The sequence below is a fragment of the Phocoena phocoena genome, chromosome X (assembly GCF_963924675.1).
Source record: "Phocoena phocoena chromosome X, mPhoPho1.1, whole genome shotgun sequence".
Lineage (NCBI taxonomy): Eukaryota > Metazoa > Chordata > Mammalia > Artiodactyla > Phocoenidae > Phocoena > Phocoena phocoena.
In genome coordinates, this window is record NC_089240.1 from 36852290 (window position 1) to 36879896 (window position 27607).

The window sequence follows — 27607 nt, forward strand, 5'->3', positions numbered from 1 at the left end:
CTTGAGCATATATCCAGAAAAAAATCATGGTTCAAAAAGATACATGCATCCCAATGTTCATTGCAGCACTGTCTACAATAGCCAAGACGTGGAAGCAACGTAAATGTCCATCAACAGAGGAATGGATAAAGAAGATGTACATATATACAACGTAATAATCCTCAGCCATTAAAAAGAATGAAATAATGCCATTTGCAGCAACATGGATGGACCTAGAGATTGTCATACTGAGTGAAGTCAGACAGAGAAAGAGAAATATCATATGATAACCCTTTTATGTGGAATCTAAAAAGAAATGATACAAATGAACTTATTTACAAAACAGAAACAGACTCACAGACTTAGAAAACGAACTTATGGGTACCACAGGGGACGATGGGGGGAAGGGATAGTTAGGGAGCTTGGGATCAACATGTACACACTGCTATATTTAAAATGGATAACCAAGAACCTACTGTATAGCACAGGAAACTCTGCTTAATGTTATGTGGCAGCGTGGATGGGAGGGGAGTTTGGGGGAGAATGGATACATGTATATGTATGGCTGAGTCACTCTGCTGTGCACCTGAAACTATGACAACATTTTTAATTGGCTATACTCCAATATAAAATAAAAAGCTTAAAAAAATGAAAAAAAGAACTCAGATTTTACATTAAGTAATCGATTTATTTGACAAATAAACAAAATAACTAACAAGGTAGGCATTCACAAAAAATATTCATCTTATTTTCACCAAAGTTAAAGTGTGAAAAGCTAATACTGTACCATGTACACATTCTCTATATTTAAACTCATTATTTAAAATTTAAACCTTGAAAATAATCTTTTTCTATTTCTGTAATTTTGTATCTATATTAGATGATGGATGTTCACTAAACTTACTGTGATAACCATTTCATGATGTATGTAAATCATCATGCTATGCACCTTAAATGTGTACAGTGCTGTACATTAATTTTATCTCAATAAAATTGTAAGAAAGATAAATAAAATGAAATTTAAATCCTAAGAAAAAGAAAGAAAAAAACGTTGTGAGCTTTCAAAGATGCAAACATATGTTCACATGCCCAATCACGTAACTTGGTACACTACTATACAGTCTACTGTGTTAGTTGGGTACCTAGGCTAACTTTGTTGGACTTACGAACAAATTGGACTTAAGAACATGCTCTCGGAATGGAACTCGTTCATATGTATGGGACTTACTGTAAAATTTATGTTTACAATTTTGCTATTTGTTTTCTATATGTCTTTTTTGTTTTTGTGTTTCTCCATTATTGACTTTTTTGCATTAAATAGATATTTTCTAGTGTACCCCTTTAATCCCTTTGTAACTTTTAAATTATATTTTGGGGGTTATTTTCTTATTTCCTCACTTGAGTATAAAAATTAAGATCTTAACTTGTAACAATATGGCTCAGATTAATATAAACTTAATTTCAATAGTATACAGACACTTTCATCCTATACAGTTCCATTCCCTCCTTTGTGCTCTTATTTTCATTCCAATTACACCTTTATTCATTTATGTCCATCAACATAGATTTATAATTATTACTTCATGCAGTTCTCGATTAAATCAGGAGGGAAAAAGTTATAATCAAAAAATATTTATACTGCCTTTTATATTTACATATGTAGTTACCTTTACTGTGCTCTTTTACTTCTCACGGTTTTAGTTACTATCTAGTGTTTTCTTTTTAGCCTTAATAACTACATTTACTATTTCTTGTAGGGCAGGTTTGCTAGTGATGAATTTTCTCAGTTTTGTTTATCTGGAAATGTCTTAATGTATCCTTCATTTTTGAGGTACGGTTTTGCCAGATATAGAATTCTTGGTAGACAACCTTTTTCTTTCATCATTTTGAATATGGTATTTCATGTTTCCTGGACATGATGGTTTCTGATGAGAAATCACTGTTAATCTTACTGAGGATACCTTGTACATGATAAATTGCTTCTCTCTTGCTCTTTCCAAGATACTCTCACTGTTGCTTTTGACAGTTAGATTATGATGTATCTTTGAGTTTATTGTACTTAGAATTTGTTGAGCGTCTTGGATGTGTTGGTTTATGTTTTTCATAAGATTCGGGAAATGTGGGGCCATTATTTCTTCAGATAGTCTTTCTTTCCCTTTCTCTTCTCTCTTTCTGAGACTTCAGTTATGTATATCTTGATATGCTTGCTTTTTCACCTGTTAATGAGCCATACTTTCTTTGCATTACTCATAATTTTTTGTTGAAAACTAGATGTTTTAAGTAATGTGCCAACTCTGGAAATAAGAATCTCCCCTCCTCCAGGGTTTGTTGTTACCGTTGCTGGGTTTTTGTTGTTGTTCTTGTTCTTGTTCTTATTCTTGTTATCATTGTTCCCGTTCATTTGTTTACTGACTTTTCGGAACTAATTCTGGGAAGTCTGTATCCTTTGTTGTATGTGGCCACTATCTATGCTTGGTTAGCTTAGTCCTTGCTCAGAAGCTCTGTGTATGTGTTGTTCCAGAGTTTTGAAAAAGCTGATTTTGACAACGTTTGCCAGTTTCCCCTTTGTTTTTATAGAGATGAGCATTATCAAAGGCCCTTACTCCTCCAATTTTGCTAACATCTGCTATCTGGGATTTTTTGAATGAGATATTCTTGGAGACTATGCAAACTGGAACCCAATCTATATTCTTTCTAGAAGACAACTTAATATTCTAAAATAAAAACCACCATTTTTGAACTTTTTAAATTAAGCCATAAAGAATTGAGTCCTTTCAAGATATCAGAACTGTCAATTCAGTTTCCAATTCTGTACATCTTACATTCCCTAAATTTCCCTATTAACAATTTGCTTGAATTAATTTTGATACTTATTTTTAAAACGAAAAAGTCAACTTTAAATTAGTGGCTCAGCAGAGTAAGAGATAAAATGTCCATTAATTAAAGGTTTTAAGATAATAATCAAGGAATTTCATTAATGGAGGCTGTGTATTTAAGGATGAAAATATCCTCCAATCCTAATAGAAATTCACCTAGCTTTCATTTAATAGAAACTTCTTATTCACGTCACATTCATAAGAGTCAACTTCACTTTTTCATATATGTGAAAGGATAAATTCTTAACCATTTAGGAATAATATGCTTTTTAGGAATCTAATAAAAACTGTAGACTCTTTTTCTGGAAAATGAACATATATACATAATTCTGCTTACAACTTAACGGTTTCTTGGATACTCTGCAGCCTATAAGAACCGCTATTGAACAAAAAAAATATGATTTTAATGAGAAAACAGAGAACAGATATTCAAATAATTACAACATCTGACCTTCAATAGAGCAATGACAATGTAAATTTAAAACATATATAAGTGGTCTTTAACTACTATACATTTTTCATTTCAAAAGCTAATTTTTAAGTTATATATTTAGAATTTATTACATATTTTTCCTTATAAAAATAATATTAGAAACAATGGTTGGGACTATTAAACTGCAAGTTTCTTAAGAATAGGTGCTCTTAAAATAGCTAACTAGGGCTTCCCTGGTGGCGCAGTGGTTGAGAGTCCGCCTGCCGATGCAGAGGACGCGGGTTTGTGCTCCGGTCCGGGAGGATCCCGCGTGCCGCGGAGCGGCTGGGCCCGTGAGCCATGGCCGCTGAGCCTGCACGTCCGGAGCCTGTGCTCCGCGACAGGAGAGGCCACAACAGTGAGAGGCCTGCGTACCGCAAAAAATAAAAAAATAAACAATAAAAAAATAAAAAAAAATAGCTAACTAATAAGGACCTACTGTATAGCACAGGGAACTCTTCTCAATACTCTGTAATGACCTATATGGGAAAAGAATCTAAAATATGTATAGGTATAACTGATACACTTCGCTTTTTGCAGAAACTAATGCAGCAGTGTAAATCACCTATACTCTAATAAAAATTTTTTTAAAATAGGTGCTCTTTTTACTTGTCTTTGTATCATAATGACCTATCCAAATAAATAGCATACTTTAGTTTCCCAGATGACACTTCACGAAACCTATTTTATTCAATAATGTATTTGAATACAAATGTACTAACAAGAAAAAATACTGACGCAATGACAAACATTAAATAAATCAAAATGACAAAAATAAAATAAAAAAGAAAACATAAAGAATAAAATAGATTTTAAATTATCTGTTGCTTGAGAGACAGGCTTAATTAGAAGAGAATATAGAGAATTCCCTGGTGGTGCAGTGATTAAAACTCTGTGCTCCCAATGCAGGGGGCCCAGGTTCGACTTCTGGTCAGGGAACTAGATCCCACATGCATGCTGCAACTAAGAGTTCACATGCCACAACAAAGGAGCCCCCATGCTGCAACTAAGGAGCCGGCAAGCCACAACTAAGGAGCCCGTGTGCCGCAACTAAGGAGCCCATGTGCTGCAACCAAGAAGACAGTGAGCTGCAACTAAGGAGCCCTCAAGCCACAACTAAGGAGCCCACCTGCTGCAACGCAACTAAGACCCAGCGCAACCAAATAAATTAATTTTAAAAAAAGAAGAGAATATAATGGTAAATATAGATATTTCTAGGTACTTTTGTTTAAACTTATAGATTCCTTTTTATTGTACTTCAAATTTCACTTCAAAATATGTTTCTTCTTAATACAACATCTCCTGCCCTTAGCCATGAATAAGGTCATTTTTGGACACTAACAATTTGTAAATGCACTGGAAGGGCAAATGTTTTGGAAAAATGTTGAAAGAAGTTGGGGGTGGAGGATACTGTTCAAAGAGGTTTTATAATATAAAATAAATAACTTATTATTTATTATATATCTTATAATAAAATGTGTGCAAGTTAAAATAAAGTAAGCTAGTGTGAAAATAAGCAATAGTGTGTATAGGAACTCCACTGCAAGTTTTTTTTCAAAAGGAAAAATAGTTGTGGTAGGGTGGAGATGAAATTTTTATTCTGTTTCTTAACCATTGTGAGTGTCATTGTGCTAAAGAAGATGGGAAAACTACATTTTGGTGCCATAAATATAAAGGAACAATTGCACATTTTCATTTGAATAACATCAAACCCTTAACAAAACCAGATAAAGTCATGAGTAATATGCAGAATTCAATTGGATATCATTTAATATCTATAGGTTGTGACCCTACCATATAAGATTAATGAAATGCCCTAGCCTTGTCTTCAGAATAGGACTTGAAGACATTTACATACTCAAAGCAATGCCAAAGCGACAAATGAGTGAACTTCAGAAGACTTAACCTCAGAGAGATGGATGATACGCCAACCCCATCTTTTTAAGTTTGGTGTTTGACTCCCTGGCTACGTGACAATAAATGAGATTCAGCCTGGCAGTCTGGGTCTATAGCTACAGAGATTCCTTGCTGAAGAAATCTGTCAATAAAGAACCTCAGCCAAGGGCTTCTCTGATGGCGCAATGGTTAAGAATCCTCCTGCCAATGCAGGGGACATGGGCTCGAGCCCTGGTCCGGGAAGATCCCACATGCCGCAGAGCAACTATGCCTGTGCGCCACAACTACTGAAGCCCGCATGCCTAGAACCCATGCTCCACAACAAGAGAAGCTAACGCAATGAGAAGCCCACACACCGCAACGAAGAGTAGCCCCCACTCGCCACAACTAGGGAAAGTCCACGCGCAGCAACAAAGACCCAACTCAGCCATAAATAAATAAATTTCTTTTTTTTTTTTTTTTTTAAAAAAGAAAGAACCTCAGATAACTGAGAAAGTAATTAATTGTCTCCATGAAAAATGTCTTTAGTCTGTAGATTCAGAATTAGGTATACTGATAAACAAAATCAACATAATATAGGTATACTGAGTAATTGATTTAGACTTGTGATTTTAAACTGAAATCTTACTAAATTCATCAACAGTATCAAAACATTTAAGAGAAATAAAGATTCAACACATCTATATGTTTAATGAACTAGGTTTATACAAAATTACCTAAGTACTCAGAAAGCTTTTTGTTAAAATTAGTTGACAACTGAGGTACAGAAAATCAAATACAGTATATTAAACTTAAATGCAGTTAAAAAGTTTTAGCAAACATAATATAGTGGTGAAACCTGATTAGAAGTGAATTTTAAATTCTGCTAAATTTATAAAATAATTTGTATTCAAAAGTAATAATAGCCAATTCCAAAATATGAAACCGTAAGACATAAAATCCCTAAATCTTACCTTAAGAATTGAAAGATTAAAGCACTAAAAAAATCAGTTATTGATTCTTTGTAACAACTTCTATGAATCTTCTACATTCAGTATATGGATAATAATAATTTAGAAGGTTTCAAAAAAGTATTTAAAAGTAATGATCCTGAAAAGGAATCTGCAGGAATAGATTGACTTGGAACTCACAGTATCTGGGCTTCTACTTCTTAAAGTAAGATAACTGGATAAAATATAAATAGGCTACTCTGCCTTAGCTTTTCCAATTTAAACTATTAACTGCATTGCTCTTGGGATTAAGAAGGAAAGGACTTAAGAAGGATATGTCTTTCACTGGACTGCGAAAAAGTCTAAAGACAGAAGACAGGCTAATTAGAAACGTTAAAATAATAATTGTGCCATCTGAAGTGCGACCATATGTGAATCATGGCTACATGGAACTATGGCTTAAAACAGCAAAAAACAAACCAAAAAAACTTTTAAAATCCTTCTGTACTGTTTATAAATATTTATACATAAATATGATTAGCCATATCAATGTCTTGAAACAAAATTTTGAGTCCTGCAAGTCCTAGCAGTACTGATCTTTCAAATTTACACATATACACCATAAGTGACTTAAGCAATATGTGATATATTAGTCTTTTAGTTCTATTAGATCACAATCCTAAGGGTAATAAGTTATGGACTTGAAGGGAACTCATCTTAGTTTCTTTTGAATCTGCAATGATTATATTTGTGCCATTATTTCCCTTCTCACCCTTCCCATCCCATGTTCTATACTATAGGACTACAAGTTAGATCCTAAAAAATATATTTTCAGATTTTACTTCCTTTCTATTCAAAAAACATAGGCCAATAGCAATCCTAGATGACTTCGTAACACTGTTAATCAAATCTAGCTATCTTTCAAATACTATGTTCTAGAAATCTGACAAACTAGAATGGAATTTAAACTGTCTCCACCCACTTCCCACTACATTACACCCTCTGCTTCCCCACCCCCAGATGAAGGTTAAGTTGATAGATGGATTGGAAATGAAATAAAGCCAGACATCAAATAACTTACTTGAAATCCATCTCTTACCTTCTGTACTTAACCCTGGACTTGATGTGAACTTGGCTACATCAACAATTTTTACAGCAAATTGTTGCCCAGTTTCTCTGTTGATGCATCGTCGTACAACACTGAAGGGACCCCTAAAAAAAAAATATCCAAGTTTAATTTGTTGATTTTCTTAAGTTTCTATTTCCTTTCAACAGTTTATTCATATTTCATTGTCTACTATAGCCATAGCTTTCAAAATAGAATTTAATATAGTTTTGAACACATTTTTCTATAATTCATGAGGTAATTATTTATTTGTAAGTTGATAAACCAGAAAAATAAGAAACAAATTTACTTTCAAAATCACTTTTAAAAATTTGAGATAGTGTTCTTATATTCAAGGCAAATAATCTCTGTAATTTTCTCTACATATTATCAGCATCTTAAACAAAATAATAGTTCACAGTGGTAGTGTATACAGCTTTTACCTTTTGAACCAGAAACTTAAATCATTCTCTCATCTTAGCCATCACTTATCTAATCTTCACTAACAAGTCCTACTGAGTTTATTTCAAATATCTCTTAATCCTGTCCACTTCTCTGCATGACTCATTCTGTAGTCTAAACCACTACCAGTTTCTACTAGGACCACTGAAAACTTGTTTCTCCCATTCATTCTTGAAGTGATGCTTTAAAGATGAAAATCTGATATTATGTTTCTGCTTAAAATCCCAGAGAGAAGGTATGTGCAACGCATGTATTTAGTCAAGAACCAAAATACATAAATAATTCTTAAATAAGAAAATATACTACAAGGAAATCTGGGCAGAAGACTTAAATAGACACTTCACAAAGAGAAAGCCCTACATGATTTAGTTTCCAACAACCTCTACAGTCTCACGTGAAGTCACAGGGAAATCCTTCATCCTCCTCAAACTTCAAATTAGCATTATTCTCAACTGCCATAGGAAAGGAAGTAATTTCTACTAGCAAAACCAGTGGGCCAGTCACTTTCTTACCCAGTCCTCTCCTCAATTGAAATCGGTGGCTCTCAATATTGACCATACAGTTGAATCAACTGTAATGACTGATAAAATAACAATGCCCGGTCCCAGGCATTAAAAACACAAACACACACTCTGTTCCTTGTGATTAATAGTTATCAAATAAGTATCTGAACTAAAGATAATCCAACATGCTTGAATCAACTATTGATTAATGTAGAATGCAATCGCAATATACTGTAGTATTTTATTTGAAGGCTAGTATGGTTTAAGTTATTAAATACACACACATGTACATGTATACATGTATGGATTTCCCCCCTCCTCAGGAAACAAAACACTCTCATTGGTTTTTACAGGTAGAAACAGTACACCTGGATGCATGTGGTCAATCAGAAGACAGAGAAAAGTTCTTCATTTACAGTAGGACACTTATGATACTTTTGCCTTAAAGTGTAAGTTTGTCTTTATTCTTTCAGAGGACAGGCAAACGAATATAATCTAACCTAGACTTAAACATTTCTCTGAGATCATATAAATCAGTTGATTTCATCCCACTATCAATCATCAAGACATCAGTTACACTACAGTTTCAAGTCTCTCTCTTCAAGCAACCTAACAAAGCTAAACTGGAAGGAAAAGAAATGGTAATAGCGTAACTTTCAGAACTCTATAGGAAAAGGACCTTTTTGATAATCACTCAAAACTGTTCAAAGACTTTTTCTCTGTGAGAAGACAATATAACAATGTGAGTCAGGACTCCCACAAATGTTTTCATTCTCAATCTGGATGTCTTACTTGTGATTACTTATCCTGACAATAGCAAGTAATTTCAGGAAATGTTTAGCGTAATTGGTTTTTGTACACACATTAAACCCTTGGGACTCTATTTATATATACATTTGTGTAGTATGCTTCAATTCACTACACCTTTTGGATACTTTCCAAGATCTGTATGTGGGATCATTTTTGGTCAAGAGAGTCAATTCTTTACTTTTTCCTGTTTGAACAAAGGTGAGGAAGAAAACATAGCTTCTCCCCCAACCCTTTTAGTAATAGTAGAATGAAGAAAGCTAGGAAGAATCAAGAAAAAAGGGAATACTGATACAAAAAAAAACCACACCAAAAACGTGTTTAAGTCTGTGAATGAAAAAAAGGAACCAAATCCTTGGTTCTTTAGGCTACTTTTATAATGTGAGGCAAAGAAAATGAGTTTATCTCTGAAGTATTGATGACGTGAAGATAGGTCACGAGTAAAGAGTTTCAAAGATCTGTCTCTCAGTGACATCCAGGGGGTTAGAAAAGGTGAACCATTTAGTACACTAAAAAGACACTGAAAAATCTTTTAACTTTCTTTGGGATTTAATCCATCAACTGGAAACTCAGTGGAAACTAAAAAAAATTTGAATGAGTATATAGTGTCTATAATTTTAGCAGGACTTGATTATATTTATTTCATCAAAACGCTAAAAAGACACAGGATATAAGAAAATCTGGCTTGTTTTCCCATCTTAAAATGGGGAGGAGAGTGTAATAAAATGTATGTTAAAACTTCTGTATTACACTTATTAGTTATACTTGAATGACAGTTTAAGGAACAGCAAAAATTCAGGAGGCCTAGGTTTCAGTCTGGCCTAAACTCGTTTTGAATCTTAAAATTTCATCCTTAAATTTTTAGTCTATAGTGCAGTCGATTCTTGAATAATTATGGGGGGTGGGGGGAATACTGACAGAGGTAGTTGTAAGCCATCATTATAAACTACTATCTTTCTCATATTTCCACTAATTCTGGCCAGGGTATTAATCAAACTGGAATGATAAGATAATTGACGGCATTTCAGATTTGATAAAATCTATATTCTTTATCCAATTCTTTAAGAATACTGAATATTGATTGGGATTGTGGCACAAGGTTCTACTCAAGGCAGTTGGCTGCTTTCAGAATACTAAGTTTTAAAGTAAAAGGTCAATTAAACTAGAATATGTTACAATTGAATATTTGCTATTACTTCCCTAAGGTTTTGAAAAGAATGTAGCTGTGTCTCTATGCAGACACACAATAATCTCCTCTAGCTTTCATTAATGTGAAGAAAGGTCATGTCTAGGAATTGAACCATTATGATACCAAAAGTAAATACAGTAGGCCCTCTGTATCTGCTGGTTCCACATCTGTTGATTCAGCCAACCATGGATTGAAAATATATGAAAAAAAATTCTAGAAAGTTCCAAAAAGCAAAACTTGAATTTGCACTGGTAACTATTTACAAAGCATTTACAATGTATTAGGTATTGTAAGTAATCTAGAGATGATTTGAAGTATATGGGGCATATGTGTGGGTTATATGCAAATAATATGCTATTTTATATAAGGAACTTGAGCATCCATGGATTTTGGTATTGGCGGGGATCCTATAACCAACCCCCTGCAAATACCGAGGGACAATTGCACATCAAAAGTGACTAGAATTAAACAAAATTATGCTAGAATACAGTATAATATGTTGGTCTCCAGGATAATAGGATAGATTTAGCAAATGCATCTAAATTAACTTTTCTCCCTGAACCCATTAAAATGAGAGAAAAGGGGCTAAAGAAAATGTCTTAAAGAACTGGGAGAATACAATAGTAATTAATAATCAAATTTTGAAAGCAAGAAAGCAGATGGAGTAATGGTAACTGGCTTAGCATTCATAGAAACACCAAATTGCAAGGAGAAAATAAGAAAAGTTCAGAAACAAACTCATTTACACTACAAAATTCTCAGGAAGCACCTGAACTGGCAGCACCAGATAACTGAGAAAGAGAGGGTGGGGCTAAACTAACAAGGTTTGAGTGAAATCTATTAGAGAAGCAGTTAAGAGTCTTAGATCCTCCTCCTCTACTCCATGCCACCGGGTAACTACTCTGCCTCATCCTCACAGAGGTCCATTATCTGAAGAGGGTAAAACACAGGGTCTTAGAACTGGGGACAGAAGGCAGTTGAAGAAGTGGATACTATATGAAAAGCAAGGGGTTTATGTGATCACACACAAACTGAATGTAGACAGCCCATCCCCATTTCCCATTAACAGGGGGGAATGTAGATCTTTACCCTTCAGGCAGGAAAGGTAAGATTTTCTATTGAATATGTGACCAGCCCAGAAGGAAAAATAATGACGTTATATTGTTCAAACCACTCAACCAGATCACCTTCCTTGAAATTCAAAGTCAACAAGTTCTTCCACAAGTTCAGAGTTTTCAATCAGCTTTCCAACCTCGGCATTGTTGGCATTTTGGGCTGAATAGTTCTTTGTTGTGCAAGGATGTCCTGTGCATTGGAGGGTGTCTAACAGCGTCTCCAGCCTCTACCTGGAGATGACAGTAGCACCCCCTCAGCCAGTTTTGCCAAGCAAAAATGTGTCTAAACATTGTCAGATGTCCCTCAAGAACCACTGCTCTATTCCTAATCATAAGTAGATAACCAACCTCCCAAAACATCTGGAGAAGAGTCTAATTTGGAAGACAGAGATCAAAACAGAAAGAGCAACTTAGAGGAAACATACTAAACAAGAAAAAAACTTCTAACTACCATTAATGTCCTTGGAAAGATGCTATAACTATGAAACAAAGACAGAACTTTCAGAAGACAAAATGAGGGCTCTTGAAAACTATGAAGAAGTTTAAAACTCAATAGAAGGCCTGGCAGATAAAGTTGAGGAAATTTCCCAGAAAGCAGAACCAAAAGAACAAAGAAAATGGAGGGGAGGAACTCAATCCAAGAACATTTCCCAGACCTTAAATCCTGAGTTGTCCAAATTAAAAGGAGCCACCAAAGGGAAAAGCAAAAAATAACATATACGAGAACTCCCATAAGGTCATCACCTGATTTCTCAGCATAAACTCTGCAAGCCAGAAGGGAGCAACACAATATATTTAAAATGATAAAAGGGAAGAACTTACAACCAAGAATACTTCACCCAGCAAGGCTCTCACTCAGATTTTTTTTCACATCTTTATTGGAGTATAATTGCTTTACAATGTTGTATTAGTTTCTGCTGTATAACAACATAAATCAGCTATATGTATACATCAAAAACTTTACAGACAAGCAAAAGCTAAGAGAATTCAGCACCACCAAACCAGCTTTGGAAAAATTGCTAAAGGAACTTCTCTAAGCAGAAAAGGCCACTACCAGAAACAAGAAAATTACAAATTCCATTTGTAAAATTACAAAATTACAAATGGAAAATTACAAATGGAAAACCAGTAAAGGCAAACATAAAGTAAAGGTAGGAAATCATCTACATACAAATATGACATAAAACCCAGCAACTGTAAGAACACGAGAACACAAATGCAGGATATTGGAAATGCATTTGAAATTAAAAGACTAGCAACTTAAAACAATCTTGTGTATATACAGACTGCTATATCAAAACTCATGGTAACTGCAAACCAAAAATCTACAATAGACACACACAAAAAAGAAAAATGAATCCAAACACAAAACTAATGTTAGTCATCAAATCACAAGACAAGAGAACAAATGAGGAAGGGAAGAAAAAAGACCTACAAAAACAAATCCAAAACAATTAAGAAAATGGCAATAGGAACATACATATCAATTAGTGCCTTAAAGGTAAATGGATTAAATGCTCCAACCAAAAGACACAGACTGGCTGAATGGATACAAAAACAAGACCCATATATATGCTGTCTACAACAGACCTACTTCAGATCTAGGGACACATACAGACTGAAAGTAAGGAGATGGAAAAAGGTATTCCATACAAATAGAAATCAAAAGAAACCTGGAATAACACTACTCATATCAGACAAAATCAACTTTAAAATAAAGACTATTACAAGAGACAAACAAGGACACTACATAATGATCAAGGAATCAATCCAAGAAGAAGATATAACAATTGCAAATATATATGCAGCCAACAGAGGAGCACCCCAATATACAAAGCAAATACTAACAGCCATAAAGGGAGAAATTGACAGTAACACAATAATAGTGGGGGACTTTAACACCCCACTTTCATCAATGGACAGATCATCCAGACAGAAGATCAATAAGGAAACACAGACCTTAAATGAAACAGTAGACCAGATGAACTTAATTGATATTTATAGAGCATTCCATCCAAAAGCAGCAGAATACACATTCTTCTCAAGTACACAGGGAACACTCCCCAGGACTGACCACATGGTGGGCCACAAGGCGAGTCCCAATAAATTTAAGAAAATTGAAACCATATGAAGCATCCTTTCCAATCACAACACTATGAGATTAAAAATAAACTACAAGAACAAAACTATAAAAAACACAAACAAGTGGAGGCTAAACAATATGCTACTAAACAACCAATGGATCACTGAACAAATCAAAGAGGAAATCAAAAAATACCTAGAGACAAACGAAAATGAAAGCACAACGATCCAAAACCTATGGGATGCAGCAAAAGCAGTTCTAAGAGGGAAGTTTATAGCAATACAATCTTACCTCAGGAAACAAGAAAAATCTCAAATAAACAACCTAACCTTACACCTAAAGCAACTAGAGAAAGAAGAACAAGTAAAACCTAAAGTTAGTAGAAGGAAAGAAATCATAAAGATCAGAGCAGAAATAAATGAAATAGAGACAAAACAACAGCAAAGGTCAATGAAACTAAAAGTTGGTTCTTTGAAAAGACAAACAAAATTGATAAACCTTTAGCCAGACTCATCAAAAAAAAAAAAAGGAGAGGACTCAAATCAATAAGATTAGAAAATGAAAAAGGAGAAGTTACAACTGACACCACAGAAATACAAAAGATCATGAGACTACTACAAGCAACTGTATGCCAATAAAATGGACAACCTGTAAGAAATGGACAAATTCTTAGAAAGGTACAGTCTCACAAGACTGAACCAGGAAGAAACAGAAAATATGAACAGACCAATCACCAGTAACGAAGTTGAAACCATGATTTAAAAACTCCTAACAAACAAAAGTCCAGGACCAGATGAATTCACAGGCGAATTCTATCAAACATTTGATAGAGGGATAGAGTTAACACCTATCCCTCTGAAACTATTCCAAAAAATTGAAAAAGGAAGGAATACTCCCAAACTCATTCTATGAGGTCACCATCACCCTGATACCAAAACCAGACAAAAATACCACACAAAAAGAAAATTACAGGCCAATATCACTGATGAACATAGATGCAAAAATCCTCAACAAAATATTAGCAGTCCAAATTCAACAATACGTTAAAAGGATCATACACCATGATCAAGTGGGATTTATCCGAGGGATACAAGAATTTTTCAATATCCACAAATCAAACAGTGGGATACACCACATCAACAAATTGAAGAATAAAAACCACATTATTATCTCAACAGATGCAGAAAAAGCATTTGACAAAATTCAGCACCCATTTACAATAAAAACTCTCCAGAAAGTGGGCATAGAGGGAACGTACCTCAACATAATAAAGACTGTATATGACTAACCTACAGCTAACATCATACTCAACGATAAAAAGCTGAAAGCATTTCCTCCTAGACCAGGAACAAGACAAGGATCCACTCTTGCCACATTTATTCAACACAGTTTTGGAAGTCCTAGCTACGGCAATCTAGAGAAAACAATGAAATAAAAGGAATCCAAATTGGAAAAGAAGAAGTAAAACTGTCACTGTTTGCAGATGACATGACACTATACATAGAAAATCCTAAAGATGCTACCAGGAAACTACTACAGGGTATCAACGAATCTGGTAAACTTGCAGGATACAAAATTAATACACAGAAATCCCTTGCATTCCTATACACTAACAATGAAAGATCAGAAAGAGAAATTAAGGAAACAATCCCATTTACCATTGCATCAAAAAGAATAAAATACTTAGGAATAAACCTACCTAAGGAGACAAAAGAACTGTACACTGAAAACTATAAGACAGTGATGAAAGAAATCAAAGATGACACAAACAGATGGAGAGATATACCACATTCGTGGATTGGAAGAATCAATATTGTCAAAATGACTATACTATCCAAGGCAATGTACAGATTCAATGCAATTCCTATCAATGCATTGATAAGAAAACCAGACAAAAAGCAGAGCTGGAGGAATCAGGTTCCCTGACTTCAGACTATACTACAAAGACAGTCATCAAAACAGTATGGCACTGGCACAAAAACAGAAATATAGATTAATGGAACAGGATAGAAAGCCCAGAAATAAATCCACGTACATATGGTCAATTAATCTACAACAAAGGAAGCAAGACTATACAATGGAGGAAAGACAGTTTCTTCAATAAATGGTGCTGGGAAAACTGGACAGCCACATGTTAAAAAATGAAATTAGATCATTCTTTAACACCATACACAAAAGTAAACTCAAAATGGATTAAAGGCCTAAATGTAAGACCAGATGCTATAAAACTCTTCGAGGAAAACAGAGGCAGAACACTCTGACATAAATCACAGCAACATCTTTTCTGAAGTGTCCTAGAGTAATGGAAATAAAAACAAAAATAAACAAATGGGACCTAATTAAACTCAAAAGCTTTTGCACAGCAAAGGAAACCATAAACAAAACGAAAAGATAGCCCACAGAATGGGAGAAAATATTTGCAAACAATGCAACCAACAAAGGATTAGTCTCCAAAATTTACGAACAGCTATTGCGGCTCAATATTAAAAAAACAAACAACCCAATCAAAACATGGGCAAAAGACCTAACTGGCATTTCTCCAAAGAAGACATACAGATGGCCAAGAGGCATATGAAAAGATGCTGAACATTGCTAATTATTAGAGAAATGCAAATCACAACTACAATGAGGTATCACCTCACACCAGGCCAAATGGCCATCATTAAAAAATCTACAAACAATAAATTCTGGAGAGGGTGTGGAGAAAAGGGAACCCTCTTGCACTGTTGGTGGGAATCTAAACTGGTACAGCCACTATGGAGAACAGTATGGAGGTTCCTTAAGAAACTAAAATTAGAGCTACCATATGATCCAGCAATCCCACTCCCAGGCATATACTCAGAGAAAACCATGGTTCGAAAGGATACATGCACCCCAGTGTTCATTGCAGCACTGTTTACAATAGCCAAGACATGGAAGCAACCTAAATATCCATCAACAGATGAATGGATAAAGAAGATGTGGTATATTTATATGATGGAATACTACTCACCCATAAAAAAGAATGAAATAATGCCATTTGCAGCAACATGGATGGACCTGGAGATTATCATACTAAGTGAAGTAAGTCAGACAAAGACAAATATCATATGATATTGCTTATATGTGGAATCTAAAAATATATATACAAATGAACTTATTTATAAAACAGAAATGGACTCATAGACATAGAGAACGAACTTATGGTTACCGGGGGGAAGGGGGAGTAGGGATAGACTGGGAGTTTGGGATTTACATGTAAACAGTGCTATGTTTATAATAGGTAACCAACAAGGACCTACTCTATAGCACAGGGAACTCTGCTCAATATTCTGTAACAACCTACATGGGAAAAGAATTTGAAAAAGAATAGATACATGCATATGTATAACTGAATCACTTTGCTGTACACCTGAAACTAACACAACATTGTTAATCAACTATACCCCAATAGAAATTAAAAATTTTAAAGAAAAGCACCCATGAAGTACTCAGCAAAATAGATAAGACACATGTCCACTCATGCCACTGTGAAATTTAAGAACCCTATGGGCTACAAAACGTTCAGATTTCCAGCAGTAGGGGTAAGGGTGCTCAAGGAGGGGAGGATGATATAGTTCACACACAATGGATCAGGCACTGCAATGGCTTCTGATCTCTCAATGGCAACACTAGAAGCAATGAGACATTAGAGCGACACCTTCAGAATCATGAAGGAAAAATATTTCTAACCTTTGAAGTCTACATTGAGTCAGAAAAATCAATAATAAAAAAACATTTTCAGACATGAAAAAGCTCAATACATTACTTGCAATGCATACTTCCTGAAGAAATTATTGTAGGATGTGTTTGCTAGAACAAGAGAGTATACTAGTAAAAAAGGACGCCAAGGGACAGCAAACAGGAGATTCAACGCAAGAATACAAGAGAGTGAGATCTCAGGTTGCCAGCTAAGCATTGAGCAGAGGTTAACTAGAGAGCCATCAAAGATTCCCAATGCCACTGATCAGCTCTTTAACTTGAAAACAGAAGAACCACGTAATCTGGGGCCAGGTTCCTCTGTTTTGCTTTTTCTGACCAGGGGCTGATGAGATTCCTGCTCCTCTCTGCTGCCTCGATCAGCAGAGGACTCTCATTTCAGTCCACAGCAGTGTTCTCAGGAATAACTGAGCGGGAGGCAGCCTCGGCGAGCTGAAAAGCAGGAAATGCAGAGCAGTGCATGCCCCCTGACCGCACTCCTGCTGGATGTTCAGTACCCAGCACTGCACTACAGCACGGATGTCCTGCCTGTGAAGAGCTCCATGTTCTGGGATTTACTTGGGATTTTGCCAACGGACTTGCCAGCAAGGGCTCCTATATGCTCTCAGGTATCTGAAGCCAGACTGTGAACAAAAGGTTCTGTTCAGCTTCTCTTCATCTGAGTCTTCACACAATAGTGGTATTATTGCCCTTTCCTTACACAGCTAAGTTTGTGCTTGCTACTCAGTTTTTAATGAATAAACAATATACTGTTTAGGGATATATACATAGATGGTAAAGCTATAAAGAAAACCAAAAGGAATCATTAGTATAAAAGCCAGGATAGGGCTTCCCTGGTGGCGCAGTGGTTGAGAGTCCGCCTGCCAATGCAGGGGACACGGGTTCGTGCCCTGGTCCAGGAGGATCCCACATGCCGCGGAGCGGCTGGGCCCGTGAGCCATGGCCACTGAGCCTACGTGTCCGCAAATGCAGCCTGCGCGTCCGGAGCCTGTGCTCCGCAACGGGAGAGGCCACAGCAGTGAGAGGCCCGTGTACCCAAAAAAAAAAAAAAAACAAAAAAAAAGCCAGGATAGTGGTTATGGGGAGAAGGAGATTGTGACTGGGAAGGAGCACACAGTGGCTTTTAAAAGTACTAGTAATATTCTATTCTTAACTTGGATGATGGATTCACGGGTTTTCATTTCATTAGTATTCTTTAAAATACACACACTCGCGTGCACACACATAAACTTTATGCACTCCTCCACAAATATATTTCCCAGGTAAAAATAACATTTTTAACAGCTGAGGGTACATCCCTAAGATCTTGCTAATCAAAAGAGGTCCTGGGTTTCCCTGGTGGCGCAGTGGTTGAGAATCTGCCTGCCGATGCAGGGGACACGGGTTCGCGCCCCGGTCCTGGAAGATCCCACATGCCGCGGAGCGGCTAGGCCCGTGAGCCATGGCTGCTGAGCCTGCGCGTCTGGAGCCTGTGCTCCGCAACGGGAGAGGCCACAACAGTGAGAGGCCCGCGTACCGCCAAAAAAAAAAAAAAAAAAAAAAAACAGAGAGAGGTCTTAATTTTTAAAATATCTGTACAAGTTATTTTAAGTGACGATACATATAAATGAAGAAAAACTATGTTTACATTCTCAAACATAAAGTCAGTATCGATTATGTTCATTGTAATTCTACATCTAATTGAACTAAATTTAATATACATTAAGTTGTTACATGTAAATTTTGGAGTGACATCTATAATGTAAAGTTCTCACCCTGTGAGAGGTTTACAGACAAAAACTTACATCATATATGAGGAAACCTTCAATAAATGAGGTGAACTTCCTGTCCATATCACAGGCCTAGAAGCTTCATCACATTTATAATGAATTGCACAATGTACTACAATAGATGTAGGATACCGTGAAGAACAACCAATTAACCAAAGGGAAGATAAGGGTGGGGGAAATGAAGACCAAAAACAAATTCATATACACACACACACACACACACACACACACACACACACATACATACAACATAGTTGACATACAGTCAATACTCATCATTTGCAGATTAAGTATTTGTTAAGTCACTTACTAAAATTTATTTGTACCCCAAAGTCAATATTCACAGCCCTTTCACAGTCATTCACGGACACATGCATAACAGTGAAACTTTTGAGTCACCTGACACGTTACCAGCTGAGGTTGAACAAGGTGATGCTCTGCCTTCTTGTTTCAGCTCTCACTGTAAGCAAGTGTCCTTTTTGCCATTTAATTAGTGCATTTTGTGTTTTTTGTTGGTGATTTCACTGTTTATAATGGCCCCGAAGTGTACTGCCAAAGTACTCTCTTGTGTTTCTAAGTGCAAGAAGGCTGTGGCATGTCTTATGGAGAAAATACACTTTGGGTAAGCTTCATTCAGGCATAAAGTATAGGGCTATGGGTCATGAGTTCAATGTTAATGAATCAAGTATACATATGAAATAAGGTGTCTTTAAACAGGTTATGTATTGATTAGTTGAAGAAAACATGACCAGAGGCTCACAGGAACCTAACCCCGCATCTCATCTAGGAGAAATGATTCAGTATTTACTCATTCAGTGTTCATGGCAACTTTTTAGAACATAACTACCACAAATAATGAGCATCGACTGTGTGTGTGCATAATACACACATATGTATGTGCATTTAATTTATGTAATATATATGCAATATTATGTTACATGCATTGGCTGGCCAAAAAGTTCGTTCAGGTTTTTCTGTAACCCAAACAAACTTTTTGGCCAACCCAATGTTTATATTAGAAGATAAACTCAATGAGTGCCCGGTATATATTAGGCCCTCATGAAATATTTGGTGAATGATATATCAAAAACAAACTAGGAATGAACAAACCACTGAAAAACTTATATCACAGAATTTTACATAAACATATACAATTTTGAGAAATCATGGTACTTCTAGGTATTTTTCCACTCATTTACTAAATCTGCATCTTGCTACTACTGTCTGTACAGTTCTGATGTTAAAAACTGAGGGAAATAGATGGTGGGTGGGCAAAAAGAAAACAAAGCAAAAATATAATAGTAATGATGACAATATTAGCAGTAAGAACATAATACTGAAAATGACACTCTATAGACACATAAATGTATATAAGAATGACACCTAATAGAGATAACTATGGTCCTTTTCCTCTTATTTCAACACTGTTGGTTTAGTCATTACCACTAAAGAAGAGCTTATCATTCCATCTATAAATCCTTTCCTTGTCTTCCTGTTTCTTTGTGGTAGTGAAAGGGGAACAGAAATGTTGTTCTGAAACTTTTTTTCTCTTTAATACTTCTGGTACCCACTCTCACCACCAACATATACACTTTCATAAACACACCAAATTGAGTTACTTTAGGTATAGTGACTAAACCAAAGGAAAAAAGTCTGCCTAATCATAGCTACTGCTAAAGAAACACACATAGAGTGGGAAATTATTAAAATCAAAGTCTCAGAAACTGTTGCCTAAATGTTAACAATTAAAGACCTGACAAAGGAATTAAGCTCAGTACAGTTCAGATCATTCCTTGAAAATAGAAAGGGCAGGCTTATTTGAAAAAGTTGGCAATGGATCTCCAAAATGCTAACAGAACAAATTTGGCTCAACTGTCAAAGATGAGTAATTCATAGTGTTAAGACTAGCATTTACTAAGTTGGAACCTATATTGGTATAATTAGTACTTCTGTCAAACCTTGACAGTTCAGTGACAAATTTAGTAGGCCTTGCTTTAGATTTTATATAGCACATCATCCTCCGGTCTGAGTCTACGTATGCTACATTCACCGTTTACTACTTTTATGCAAGGACTTCGGGGCATACATAGCAGTCTCTGCGGATCCAGAAGTTCTGGGAAATCTGATTGGTATATGTGCGTGTGTAGGTGTGTTTGAAGGGCTGGGGTTAGTTAGAGCCAAGGTAGAGGGATATGGACTCTAGGTCTTTGTTAGTCCATATATGATGGAGCATGTATCAAGGAGAGTTGCTGAGAGAGGAGAAAAAAATATGTTTGTAACAGATAAGAAACAGGGAAAAAGGGACATAGACATAAGAGGAAGGAAATGAAAAAGAAAACACGTAAAGGACTGTAAGATAAACATATCCCAAAGTAAGAACTCTGACTTGGTTGTACATGTTTCGGCCTTTTTAGCTCAGTATGTAAAGAACTTTCACATTAAAAAAATTCTATTGATACTTGCACATTTTATCTCATTCACTTACCTCATTTTCCCTAATGGAAATAAGACCCAAAAAATACAAAGAACTAACAAAAAAGATTAATAAATGTTGGGAGCCAAGAAGTTTTCGCCATTAGAAGATGGCCGACATCCTGCTTCTCTTCCTGCTTAATGAGATAAAAGCCCGCGCCTAAAAACAAAAGCCCGCGCCTAAAACGAAAGCCCGCGCACGCAGCACCAATGATAATTTGCCAAATACTTCCCTTATTCTGGATCCCGCCCCCCTTTCTCTGTACTGTATAAATACAGCTACTGCAGCAATAAAAGTTTGAGGCTTGATCAGGAATTTGTCTTGCCTCCATTCTTTCGCGTCTCCTGCCCCTTCTTCTCTTTTCAACCCCTACAGGTTCCTCCTCGGACTCACAAGGATTTGTCCTGCTGGTCGGGACTCCCGGGGACGCCCGGGGCCGAGCACAAATAAAGCAATTCTTACCCTCAGGACACTCCCAATCTAATAGATTGCTATGGGTATATGTACATAATTTCAGTATGTTACAGAACAAAGTACTGAAACAGTATAATACAAAGATTTATTATCTGTGGATAGGAAGGTGGTCAGAGAAGGCCTCTATGAGACAGGGACACTTAGGAGGGCTTAGAAAGGTGAAAAAGAGCTTTTTTTCTGGCCAACAAGGATATAGGGAAAATTCTAGAAATAAGTAGTAGCATGTGCAACAGCCTGGAGCCAAGTCAAAGCATGGCGTGCGATGGATACTAAAAGCTGTTTGGTATTGCTGGCATGAAAAACTGGAGGGTGAGAAGTGGCTGGAAAAGGAGAAGGGCATCAGAGATCACTGTGACAGAAGAATGGAAGATAGGTTGAGGAGTGAGTGCGGGCCAGTCAGGAAGTTATTACGTTAGCCTAAGCATAACATGATAAAGACCTAAACCAATGCCTCCGTAGAGGCAACTGAGAGAGACTTAAAATAAATTGACCAGACAACGTAGTGAAGGATTAGCTAGGGGATGGTTGGGGGTTGGTTGAAAGAATGACGTACAGATTTCTGGCAAGAGTTACAGGGTAAATAATGATACCACCAAATGAAAGCGACTACTATAAGAGAAAGAACTGGTAGAAGAAGAAAGAAGCTGAGAAAGAAAGGAGACACATGACTGTGTTTTAAAAATACCAATTTCAGAAACAGTGATTTCCATGGACCAAGGCAAAGATATAGAGAGCACAATTAGATAGGAGTATAAAGTTCAAGGAAAGGGTCAACATGTACATGATGAAGGGAACATCAACTACCATTTGCAACATACCATGTGCCAAGCATGCTGCTGAGAACTTTATATAGATTCTCTCATTTATTATAATTTATTTATCATTATTTATCATAATAGCGAATATACTGTTAGCCCCCATTTTATAGATTAGGAAACTGAGGCTAAGCCAGGTTGTCTATGCCAAACAGTTAGTGAATGGTAAAGTCAGGACTGAAGCCTAGACATACCAAACTCTAAAATCTAAGTTCTCATCTCTATACTCCCTAGGAAGCATGAGTGAACAGGAGCCATTGATGTAAATGAGAATACAGACCAAAAAGGACAGAAGACCGAACCCCAGAAAACACGGACATATCCCCCAATTCCTCCCCAAGGAATTGCTGGAAACACCCCCACAGAAAGACTACAAGAAGCCCAGAAAGAAAAAAGAAGTGCAAGTTCTTAGAACATATTATCTTGCAGAAGTACAGCCATGAAGACCAAATGCTTAGAAGGGTCTGCCCCAGACATGAACACAGTTCTCCCATTCTTCTCAAGGCTGGCACAAGAAAAGTGTAATTTTCACTTTTAAATTAAGAGCTACACATTCACATTTTGCTATTTTCTAAATGTGGGACTATATATCAAAAAATGGCCCAATGAAAATATTTAATAGAGAAACAACTTTTTGGAAACATGCGCCTGACCTTTTCTCCTAGTGTTCATGAACTTAATTACTTATAATTCGTACAGGTGGCCATTTTTATCCACAGGTTCTGCATCTGTAGATCCAAACAACTGCAGATCGAAAATATTTGGTGAAAAAAAAAAAACCTCCAGCAAGTTCCAAAAAGCAAAACTTAAACCTGCTGCACGCCAGCAACTATCTACATAGCATTTACATTGTATTAGGTATTTTAAGTAATCTAGAGATGATTTAAAGTATATGAGAGGATGTGCGTAGGTTATACACAAATATTATGCTATTTTATAAGGTACTTGAGCATCAGAGGATTTTGGTATCCACGGGGGTCCTGGAAGCAATCCTCCACGGATACTGAAATGACTGTACTAATATTATCAGAACTGTCAAATTCTGTGTGCATAATCCAGTTTTATAAGCTGAAACTAATGATTATGGAAGTCTGACACTACGAAATTACATTGTAAATCCTATTTATAAAAGGAATGTGTTCTGTTAATATGTCACTAACATAGGTTGTTTCCCAAATACTACATTAGCCTATAGTATTTTTGCCTGCCATTAATTACAACTCTGCATCTAAGAGGGGGAGGGGGAATTAATATTTGAACTCAGAAGTTGCTATCTTCATTAACAGATTTTTTTCCAGTGACACTGCTGTGGAGTACTGTTAATCTCTTCCCCTTCAGAACCATGTTTTATGGATCTCCATAACAAGTTAGATCCACTTCTGAGTTAATAAAATTTAATTTATTTTTATTAAATAAAATTTAAATTAAATAAGTTAGTAGGGCTTCCCCGGTGGCACAGTGGTTGAGAGTCCACCTGCCGATGCAGGGGACACGGGTTCGTGCCCCGGTCCGGGAGGATTCCGCGTGCCGCGGAGCGGCTGGGCCCGTGAGCCGTGGCCGCTGAGCCTGCACGTCTGGAGTCTGTGCTCCGCAACGGGAGAGGCCACAACAGTGAGAGGCCCGCGTACCGCAAAAAAAAAAAAAAAAAAAAAAGTTAGTAAAAGAAATTGCAAAGCCGGCAATACTCCTTTCTCTATTATTCATTTTAGTTGCATCAGGATTATGCAAAATTTATATAGTAGCATAGAAACAAAAATGTAACTAGCACTCTAAATTGGGGTTTCCCATATCGGAGTCTTGTGAAATCCTTAAAGAATATAAGTTTCTCTGTCAAGTAAGTTTGGTAAACACCATATACAATACCTACCCTCCACCCCCACCCCATATTCACATTACATATTAGCAGCCAAGTCTTGCAGTTAGGAAACAAGCATCTCTCTCCTCTACCATACTCTAACCATATCATCCATGTAGCACCTATTAATCATTAGTGTTCCCTGAACAACACTTTAGATATGATGATCTAAATTTTAATATTTATAATAACAAACAATACAAATTATGATGTAAATATGAATCACTCAGATTTTAAACAACTTTTTTTCTGAAATAAACATTCTTTTCCTCAAACATGGCATATAAGTGGTTTAAATTCTTACAGAGGGTAATTCAACTGTTTGCTTAGTAAAGGATGGAAAACATTTAACTATGCAATTTAAATGTCTATTCATTAATACCCCCAAAAGTAATTTACTTTTTACAAATGTTAATATAAGCATATTCAGCAGGCAATAATGCAACCTCTGGTCTTTTAACCAAAAAACAGTTAACAAAAAGGCAAAGCACACAAAGGGAATAAGCATTTACACCCAATTACTCAGCTCAGTGCAGGGCAGCAGAAAATAGGTTTTGAATTATAACTGTAGTAATCAGTTTCTAGGTCTAAAGAAGTAAAGTAGATGACCTGGAAATCAACTGCTTTGGGGGAAAGAAATGAGTATAAAATAAGTGGATATAACTGTTTGTGTAAGACAGTAAAATTAAATATCCAAACAATTAAGGAATTTTTCAAGTTAGGTAAGGAGCCGAAGTCCCTGCATGTTACAAAGAGTACGCAAGTTAGTAATGCTCAATGTTAATCAGTTTCCCAAGGATGGATCAACCTTTCAGAGCTCATAAAAGGACTTCCTTTTCACCAATAAGGCACACAATATACTGGGCATGGAGGATAAAAAGAGAAAGGGCCATCGTATCCCGAAACATGTTTGAAACTAAACTCCTGATCTCCCCTCTTGCTATCACATTTGAAGGCCAACTCCATATTTCCTTCCAGTTGCTTAGCCAAAAATTATGGTGCCAATCTTGATCCCTTTATTTCTTTCACATTCCAAATCCAATTCATTAGGAAATGCTCCTGGTTCTACTTTGCTGAGATCTTCTATCTTTCCATTTGTTTCAAGAAAATGTGTAACCAATTCCTAGAGCAATTTTATGATAGCTGAATTAAAACCATCATGAGATAATTCCAATATCTGATTCAACTCACTATTGGCCTCAGTTGAATGTCTTCTCTCATTCAAATTGTGTTTTTTCTGGTACTTAGGTATGACAAGTGGTTTTCAACTGTATCCTGGATATTCTGGTCATTGTTAGGAGATGCTTGATCACAGACCTATTTTTACAGGCAGTTGCCCTGTTTAGGTTTAGTGTATATGTCCTAGACTAATTTTGTGGGCTTTAGTTCCAATGACAGTTTAGTTTTCTGAGCCCTTACAATGCTACTTTGATCTGCTTCATTCTTCTGGTGCTGTTGGGGGCTCCCAGTCAATCCCTGCTGATGCCATCTGTAGGAAAAAAAAAAGGTGCTTTCCAGGGCCAGTTGCTACCCCAGGGCAACCTTGAGGGAGAGGGGTTCTGAAGCAACCGGGCCTGGGCAGACTGCCCACTAGTGCCAGTTGGGGAGAAGAGGCTGGTATAGCCTGGCCTTTGCTCTTGAGGCTGTTGTCAGCAGGCCAGATGACAGGACTCGATCGTGGCATGGGGGCTGAAATGGCCATGTCTGCTGCTGCTGGCAGATCAGACTATCTGCCAAGGCCCTGTCTATGGAGCAAGGACTGGGATCGCTAGGGCCTTTGCTGCTCCTGCTGGGGCTATGGGCAGATCAGATTGCCCACCAGGCCCCAGATGTGGACCCAACTAGGTCTCTTTTGGGCTTCCCCTTTCCAAGTCCTTTGGTCAGTGAAAGCAGGCTTTTGTTTTTGTTTTTTATGCCCTTTGGTGGTTCTGGGTAGTAGGTCTCTCTAACAGCCAGCCCAGGGGTAAATGGAAGGTAAAAAGAAAACCTCGTGAACTCTCCATATTGTCATTTCTCAAGTGCTGAGGTTCCTAGCTAGTCTGCCTTCTTCTTTCCGAGTTTCAGAGTTCTTTTACTGCTGTCAGTTGAATAACTGCTAGAGCATTTCATTGTACTTAATGGGGGAAGGGATAGTTAAAAGTGAGTCTTAAAAAAAAATAAGCGAGTCTTATACCACCCTGTCCTAGAAATGGAAGTCTGTGCATTTTCAACCTTTTTCATTGGCTATCATTAAGAATCCGTTCCATTCAAAACTATGAGAGAAGTGACAGTTCTTTTATGTCCAATGTATCAAGTTAAAAATAGTAGCCATTAAACTCATCTGGTCCATAATATAGTTTTCCATGACACCCGGCTCAGAATTTTAGGGTCTCAGATAAGTAACTGTAACTTAGCAGGAACCTATGGGGCATTCCCAGGTCATGCTCTTCCCCCATATCCTCTGCTTTAGCTCCTCTCTGAAGTACTCAGAAAATAGTATCTCATGCATATTTCCTGAGTTTTTTCAGATGCTAAAAACCTCCACCAAATGGAAGAAATTAACTACTTGATCAATAAGAGCACATAGCCCCAGACCTACTGGTGCCTAGGGGTTGATTAAAGTTAACCGCCCTTTTACCTCAATATCAACCAATGAGCTGATCACATACCCTACGGCCACCCTCCCTCACCCGGCCTTTAAAACTGCTTTGCTGAGGGCTTCCCTGGTGGCACAGCGATTGAGAGTTCGCCTGCCGATGCAGGGGGCACGGGTTCGTGCCCCAGTCCGGGAAGATCCCACATGCCGCGGAGCGGCTGGGCTCGTGAGCCATGGCTGCTGAGCCTGCACAACCAGAGCCTGTGCTCCGCAACGGGAGAGGCCACAACAGTGAGAGGCCTGCGTACCGCAAAAAAAAAAAAAAAAAATGCTTTGCTGAAACCATTCGGGGAGTTCAGGGTTTGGGGGGCAGGAGCCACCCATCTCCGTGCTTGGTCCTACAATAAACCTTTCTCTGCTCCAAACTCCTATGTTTCGGTATTGTCTTACCTCACCATGCATTTGGGCACACAAACTTGCATTTGGTTACAT

General features: G+C 36.9%; 1 protein-coding gene across 6 annotated transcripts in view; it reads right to left on the reverse strand.

Annotated features, from left to right (window-relative positions):
- Positions 1-27607, reverse strand: part of CASK (calcium/calmodulin dependent serine protein kinase) — a 386140-nt gene that overhangs the window by 305030 nt on the left and 53503 nt on the right. For all 6 annotated transcript variants that reach the window (XM_065900912.1, XM_065900915.1, XM_065900911.1 and 3 more), the window contains exon 2: positions 7252-7364. In XM_065900912.1, the coding sequence (XP_065756984.1) occupies positions 7252-7364 (113 nt within the window). The remainder of the gene's footprint in view (positions 1-7251; positions 7365-27607) is intronic.